At 27.1% G+C, this 8,483-nt stretch overlaps 1 protein-coding gene across 1 annotated transcript; it reads left to right on the plus strand.

Moving 5' to 3' along the window:
- Positions 1-324: 324 nt before the first annotated feature.
- On the plus strand, positions 325-8,213 carry Phum_PHUM333280 (uncharacterized protein; the record flags this gene model as incomplete). The annotated part of the gene is made up of 18 exons (XM_002427574.1): positions 325-489; positions 656-915; positions 993-1,247; positions 1,317-1,544; positions 1,630-1,966; positions 2,045-2,276; positions 2,374-2,522; positions 2,584-2,752; positions 3,207-3,524; positions 3,614-3,983; positions 4,089-5,065; positions 5,152-5,430; positions 5,503-5,782; positions 5,853-6,006; positions 6,087-6,403; positions 6,482-7,176; positions 7,282-7,403; positions 7,974-8,213. The coding sequence occupies 18 exons, from the start codon at positions 325-327 to the stop codon at positions 8,211-8,213; spliced, it is 5,547 nt and encodes a 1,848-aa protein (XP_002427619.1).
- Between the last annotated feature and the right edge of the window lie 270 nt (positions 8,214-8,483).

An 8,483-nucleotide genomic window follows, 5' to 3' on the forward strand; every position in this document is an offset into this window, starting at 1 on the left:
TTTTTAATAAAATCGCTGTTTTTTTTTTTATTATTTAACTTCGTTAATGTATTTTGTGAATTAGTCAAATGAATCGTACAGTATTTCGTTACATTTGATAATTGTATTCGTTTTTTTTATTTTTTTTACTACAAAATAGCTAATTATTGTTAATTTTTCAAAGTATGTTTTAAAATTGAAAATTCATTGTAAAAAAAAATTATATTTTTAAAAATTTTAGATTTTTTAGTTACTCAACAAGGGTTAATAAGGGACCCTGCTTATGAATTAAGAGAGAAATGTCTATTTCCTCTGCAATTATGTTTAGAAACGAAAAAAAACAAAATGATAGCTCTTGCTGTTGCGGGTTTTCAAAAAATAATCAAAGATGACCGGTTTCATTCGTATGTTGAACCTGAAGACGATACCAAATGGTTACTTCAGCAGTTATTATGTTCAACTAGGTGCTTTTTTTCTTTACCCTATGATACACAAGTGGATATTCTTAAGGTACATTTTTTTTTTTTTTTGTGGCAATAATGAAAAATTTTCACCAGGAACAAAAACCAACGTTAAATCATTTGCTTATATGATATTAGAAATTTACATAAAAGGTATATGTCAAAACTGTACAATAAACCATCATATTAGATAAAGAAAATTGAAAAATTTTTAGGTATTTTTAAATGTAGCAAGCTCACACAAGTGGTCTTTGAATGGAAGGACTATTATTGCAGTTATTGGTTTATTCAGTGATGCTTTTGATTCTAAAAATGTTGCAATTAAAACAGTAGCTCAAGCAGCTGCTTGCCAATACATATGTACATACTGTTATTCTGTTAAAAAAAAATATGAAGAAGATAAAAATGTTCTTTATTTTAACGAGTTACTTCCAATCATGCAATTTATTTGTTGTAAAATAAAAGAAATCGACTGGTAAGCCAATTTTTGGTAAAAAGTTTTAATTTGTGAAATTATTATGTAAATTAAAATAATTTTTTTCTTAAATCTAGTCAAAATCAATGTGACAAAAAGACTTTGTTTTATCTTGAAAATCTTCTTACCCTTTGTCGTAATCTTCCACCGGCTATTTCTTTGAATAACTTCATTAAAATTTTTTTTTGGCAAAAACTTGCTCCAGCATTAATTTCACTTTTTGGAACTCCTGAGGTAGATAAGAGTTTAAACAGCAAAAACATAAATACTGATGAACAAACTGTTAAAAATTCCACCAGTTTTATTAGCAATTATGCCAAAATTGTATTTAGGTATGTTTTAATATAAAAAAGTTGTACCTAAATAATATTTGAAATAATGTAAAAAATTTTGACTTTCAGTATTTACATTGAGTTGATTCGTTTATTTGCAAGTGTAGCTTCTCTTAGACCAGTATTAGAATCATTACTTTATAGGATTTTAAAATATTCAACTCCTGAGTATCGCTTGGATGCTTTAAAAGGAGTTGGACAACTTATCCAAAAACCAGATAGACTCCTTGATATCAGTGGCCCATTATATGATGATGAAAATAATCAACCTTTTTCTGATTTATCACTTCTTTTATTGTAAGTAGTAAGTTATTTTACTTTTGGCTTCTTGTTTTATTCAAAGGAAATATTCAAAAAATGGCCTTGAAAATTTTGTTTTTAGAATAATGAATTCAATTGAAGACAGTTGTAAATCAAATTTTAATTTAATACAAGCTTGTATACTTTGTTGTTATAATTTTCTAAAAGCAGTTGAGGAATTTTCTATAGGAAAATGTATTCCCGAGAAAATTGCAGTAAAAATTTGTGAAATGTATCCGAAATTAGAAGACTTGGACTTTAGTGATTTATCAAACTTTAAAAATTTAAATAAAGAATATTTGGAAAATTATTTAGAAGTTGACGATCCATTTAATTTTGTTAAAACTTTTGAAAACACGTCTAAATCCGTTAATTTTAAATTTAAAATATTCGATAGGAGAAATTCATTTGACAAAATCGTAAGTTTTAAAAAAAAAAAATATTTATTACAAATTTTTTAAAATTTTTTTTTGTACAAAATAAAATTTTAATTTCAGAAAAAAAATAAAAAAAAAGATTTACAAATAAGTTTGCACGGGAATAAGAATTCATGCGTTCTTCAAAATATTCAGTTAAACGTCCCTCATTTCAGTTATGATATAAAAGAAAGAAAAAGTGCCAGCCATTTTATATCAGCTCTTGATGTTCTTCTACCACAATTGGTTCACATAAAAAGCAGTACTCAAATTGATCAAGTTTTACAAAGTTTTGCTTCTCGTTATTGTGAAGGTAAAACACGACTTAATTTCAACGTTTGATTATTATTATTATTGTATGATTTAATTTATGTATTTTTTTTTTTTTTTTTTTATTAATTTGATTGAAGATATTATAAACGAACATGGAGAAAGTACAATTCATATAATAAGTGCTGATGGATTTTACTTGGTCACGTATTTGACGCTGATTATCAATTTGGAAATGTTTCATTCTTATTGTTATTCATTTTCGGAATTAAAAAATACCATCAGTGAAGTAAGTTTATTAGCAAAAGTAATCGTCGTGTAAAATTTTTTTCACGAGTTATTTTTTACAGGATTATTTTTTAAAGAAAGCGGAAAGTATCGGTGTGACCGCTTATTTTACAAATGTTTGGTTAAGGGAATTATTTCAACTAATATCAATTTCTTGTTTCTTACAAACTCATGGTTTTCTTTCTACTAACTTTAATTCACAACCGCACGCTCTTATTAATTTATTGACAGGTATTTATTTTGTGGTGTACTAATGGCTCCTGACTTCCTGCTTCCTGCTGCTTTTTTTTTTTGAATTTCCTTTTTACCTTTTGCTTCTTTTTTTTTTCTTTTTTAATTTTCAACCATTAAAAATTAATTGAAAATGTATTTCTGGTTGTGAGGTAAAAAAAAAAAAACAATCTCATATTTTAATTTGAAACCTTCAAAATTTTTCAATCAATCAAAATCAGGTTTAAAAATCATTTTTTTTGTCTATTATTTTTAATGTCTGATTGCATGAGTTATCAGTCTACTGTTATTATTATCTATATATACTGGATACTGTTGTAAAAAAAAATTCTTCTTTTCATCTGTTACCTTCGTTTGAAACCAAAAAAAAATTTTTTATTTCTATTTTAAAAGTTTGTGTTCCGCTTTTGGTGTTCTTTCGAATAATTAATTATTTTAAAATTTTTTCATTTAGATATTGAAGGTGTAGATTTTTGTCATAATGGAAGTCAAATGTTATGGGCATGCAGACGTTTAGAAAATTCCCTTACTTTAAACGACGATAATTTCGAAAGGAAAGCAGGGCTACGATTAAGCAGAGGGATTTTGATGTGCTGTTTAGACTCGGTTCTTAAAATTTTAGCCGTGCCCCTAAATCAAAGCATACGTAAAAAGGAAAATTTTAAAAATTTAAGGTTTTTAAAAAAGGTTTCTCATTACAAAGAAAATAAAGAATTAATCACGTACAGTATTGACGGATTACAAATATTGGTGCGATTGTGTAACGATTTAGGTAATTATCATCTTAATTTAGGATTTAAAAAAAAAAAAAAAAAAATGTTTTTCACGATAAATTTTTGGATTAAATTAAAATTTTTTTAGGTATGCAAGACAAATCGGAAACCATCGTGGAACTGTTGACATCGGTCGCCTGTTCCGATCATTATGACGTGAAATTGCGCTTAATGCGGTTTGACATAACTAACGACAGCGTCGTTTATCTCACATCATCTCACGCTCTCACGTTAGACCTACTATTGAGCTTCGGTTTGGAATTAGGTTCGCACTGTTCTAATTCGTGGCCTCACATTTTTCGCTGTTGCACTTACGTCAAAAAATTAGAACATAAATATTTCAGTCAATTGAAAAATAGAGACTCGGAACTGAGGACAAAAATTATTAAAAAAGATGATAATTGGAGTGTTGTTGTAAATGATTTAAATTTTGATTTCAAATGCGAAGAGGAAACAAAGTAACAAAAAAATTTATTATTATTATTATTATTATTATTATTATTATTATTTTAGTGATTTTTTTTAAATCTAAAAAATATTTTTTTTTTTTTTTTTTTTTTTAGCGTGGATGTTTATAAATTTTTACTTTCTCAAGGTGCGCAACAAAGTATAACGGAAATACTAAGTGAAAATAATAATTTGAATGATTTTTTAAATGGCTCAGAAACGACAAAAGTAATTTCGATTCTCTCACAACGAGTTGACAAACTTTTTGAAAATGCAGCTTCCAAACTTAATTTAAAGTCATTGGAAAGTTTTTCATTAGCTCTTTGTTGTTTAAGTCAAGCACAACTTTTTTTCGAATCTTCAAAGTCTGATAATTCTTTTAAACAATATTGGTGGCACAGATTTACAACTAACAAAAACATTTTCGATGAAAGTGATACGATTAACGATTCTCTACTTTTGGATTCTGTGGGTGAAATCATGATAAAGTGCATAAAGAGCGGTCGTCCAATATTTCACGTAATGAGGATTTGGGGTATAATCGGTCCACATCTCATGGAAGCCTCTTGCCACAAAGATATAACAATATCCCGAAAGGCTGTTAAACTCATTCACGATGTTATAAACATTTCTTTAACTGAACACACCGAACTTCCACATTTCTACGTAAATGAAAGTTTATTCAAACCTTTTGAAAGCTTATTAGGATTGGAATTATGTGAACCAGATATTCAAGATCAAATAGTTAGTTGCATATGTGAATTCGTCGAGGCAAATTTCAGTGAAATTCGTTCGGGATGGCGACCGTTATTTGGCGCATTACGCGCAATTACTTTAAATTCTAATATTCTATTATACGTGTTTAAAGTTTTTTTGGAAACGGGCAACGTTTTAGTTTTTTCTTATGCTGCTGTTGATTACGTCATGTGCCTTTTAAAACATCTTCGAGTACAAACGTGCTGTAATGATAATTCAGAAATTGCTTTTGAAATAATTAAATACCTTAAAAGTTATCAAGAAATTTTATCTTCCCTTTACCTTATACCTGGTAATACCGCAGTTTTTCAATTTGCTCATTACATACAAGTTTCAGGTAATTTTTTTTTTTTTTATATTATTTGTTGCTTAAACGTATAATTTTTTATTTAATAATTGCATATTTATATTTTTTTTTTGCAGATGGATTATTAGTGGATCCGTATATTCCAGATATAGAAGATTATGGATACATTCTCGAAAAATTGATGATCGGTGACGAAAACATTTTATTTATAAGACCAGATTCGCCTAAATGTGACACGTCTTTAAACGCTATTGATCACTCAAGTGGAATACTTAAAGTTTGGTTTTTATTATTGGAAGGAACGTATTCTGCAGCAATATCAGCAACTTCATCCATTCAATCATTTTTATTAAATATGTTTTACGCAGATTTACTCAAATTGATTGAAAATCCAGGTAAGTGTTTATGTAATTTTATTTTAATTTAATTTTGTTTTTGAAATGTTAACCGTATTTGTGGCATTACAGGTTCTATTTTTGGTTTAATCGTTCTCAATCGAATAGTACTTCCAATGACGCAATCCTGGCTGAGGCAAACTTCGAAAATTGAAAAATCTGAGATTTCCGGTTTGAAACAATCCATAGGTTTACTCACGGATTTATTTCTTCAGTATTTTAATCGCCTCAAAAATGAGAAAATTTGCGAGGACTTGTTAAATTTGTTAGTAAATCAAGTTTTATTATTGCTTTCGGAATGTAGTTTTCATTACATTTCCACAATTGCAACTTTTGGTCCTGCTTGTATAAGGTAATTATTTATTTTTACATTTTTTATTTTAATAGTAAATTTTAAGTAATTTTTTAATTTTTCTATTTAGGCATATTGTGATAAATGTCGGAGAAAATTTCAATTGTCATCAATGGAATTGTGTTATAATATCTCTACAAAGAATTTGTAAAATATCTTTAGGAATCCTGCTGAAACTTATTATGGCATTTTCGGAAAATTCGGAATATGAAAATGATTGTCAGGTTAGTTGAAAGATTTTAAATGAAAATTTTATTATCAATTTTTTTTTTTTTTATCATTGTTAATTAATTTTTTTATTCAGGTTAAAATTGTAGTGAACGATACGGATAATCCGGATGTACAAAATTTGATTCAACTTTCTCAGAGAGTTTTTAGCAAGAATAATAATAATAATAATAATAAAAAAGTAGATTTCGTTTTTCTATCTGATTTAAATGATGATGATGATGATGATGATGATGATGATGATAAAAAGGAACAAATTTTTGTTATTCGAAATGAGGAAGAAGATAAAATGATTTCTTTTAATTTATTTGTCAATTCGATGCAGTCTCATCATTCGATATTGGAAATAATTGCTCTTATTTTACTTGAAAAAATTGGACCCGGAAAAATAAAGTATAAAAACAAAAACAAAAAAAAAATTTGAATTTGAATTGAAATTGTATTTGAAATAAATATAATTTTTTTTTTCAGGGCAGAAAATATTTTAATTAACAGCATGTTTAATACGATAAACAAAGTAAATGACCAAGATAAAAGTAAAACGCATGGAAGTTTGTCTTGTTTGTCTTGTAACGACATTTTAACTCTTTTGTCTTGCTTGGATTTTTCATATTATTTGTCTTTAGCTTTTGATTCTTCCTCCGAGTTAAAATTTGCAATTAAAAAAGTGACAAAATTAGAACAAGATGTCACTTTACATCGACAGGGTGTAGCTGCCGCGACGATAAAATTAACTTTTTTACTAGAACATTGTATTGCTCTTATCGAAAAGCATGGCGTGAAAGGAGATGATTTAATAAAATTAATAAATAATAATTCGAAAAATGATGATGATGATGATACATTTTCCGACCATCTTATTTTTTATTGTAAAAAATTACAAAAAAGTATAAGCGTTTTATGTAAAACGTGCGTCGAATTTGCACTCAACAAGAAAAGTGTCAACACTTGCATGTTGAATAAAGAATTTTTATTTAAAACTTACGCATCAGGTTGTGTAATGGATGAAAGTAATAAACTCGATCGTGACAATGACCGGAAACGTTTTCCCGAGGAAAATCATGTCGTTTCCGGTTCTTTTCCTTCGAATGATTTCACAGAGGATGAAAATTGTATTGAAATTAATAAAAATGAAAAGGAAACACAGACGGAATTGAAAACTAATGGTGATAATTATTGTGTTAAAATAATTTTTATTAACGAACGTTAATTTATTATTTTGTTAATTTATTTTATATTTTAATAATTTTTTTTTTTTTTCTTAATTACAGATGGTGGATTCGATAAATATGATGAGGAAAAAAGTTTTGAAAATTTTCAAAAAGAAAATGATTTTTCTTCTGCTCCAGAGATTAAAAATCACGACGACGGATTCGACGACGGATTTATAACGGTAAGAATATTTTTTTTTTTTTAAATATTTTTTTCTTTTTTTCCCCGCGTGTTTATTTTAAAAAAAAAAAAAAAAGGAAAGAGAAAAAAAAACAAATAATAATAATAATAATAAATTTACGTGCGCGTTTTCTAAATTTAAAAAAAAAAAAGAAAAGAAAATTTATTTTGTTCGAATGCAGTTTTGTAATTTAAAAAAATAAAACGACATTGTTGTTTTTTGACATCCATCATTAGAATGACTAAGTAGAAGAGGAGGTTGTTGAAATCTAGCTAACACTAATTGGTTCTTATTAATAAAATACATCATAATGTCATTGTGTATAATTCGGGTATAATATATTTGTCAAAAATGAAAAATGGTCCCCATGCGTTTCACAATTCTTCATTTGTTAATGAGGTGGTTTACGCCGAATTAACCTCTCTAGGTGGGGCGAATATAAAATAATTGACTCTTGTTTCGTTCAAATTAGTTTTCAACCCCTGGGTTATGTAAGATTTTAATTTATTATATTAATGGATCTTAACCTTTTCTCTCTCTCTCTTTCTCTCTCTCACAAAACGTCAACAGGAAAATGAAGGACATCATCATAGTCATCAAATGTGTATGGAAATCTTATACGACTTTTTAGAAAGTTTGCTATGCTTAAACGATTTGGATTTTCAAATGATATTTCCACTCGTATATAACGAAACGGAAAATTTTTATACGATTTATTTTTTTCAACCTTCATTGCAATCAGTCATATCAAAAATACTACAAAGAATCAACGTAATGAATGATTCCAATGACGTCATTGAAAACTTTTAAATAAGTGAGTAAAACGTTTTTTTTTTTTTTTTTTACTCTATCTTATTTAAATTTGGGTTTGATTATCGTTTTACCGAGTATTTATTATATACCCCTCGTCGTCGACATTGTTAAAGGTTTTTAATAATAGTTATTATTATTATTTTTATGTAAAAATAAATTATATTTTCCGGAAAAATCGTTTGATTACAATTAAAGCTATTTAAAAAATTTTCATTGTCGTTTTTAAAGTTTTTTTTTTTTTTTTTTTTTTACAGATTTTAAATGTCT

The sequence above is a fragment of the Pediculus humanus genome, genomic scaffold (assembly GCF_000006295.1).
Source record: "Pediculus humanus corporis 1103172107737 genomic scaffold, whole genome shotgun sequence".
NCBI lineage: Eukaryota > Metazoa > Arthropoda > Insecta > Psocodea > Pediculidae > Pediculus > Pediculus humanus.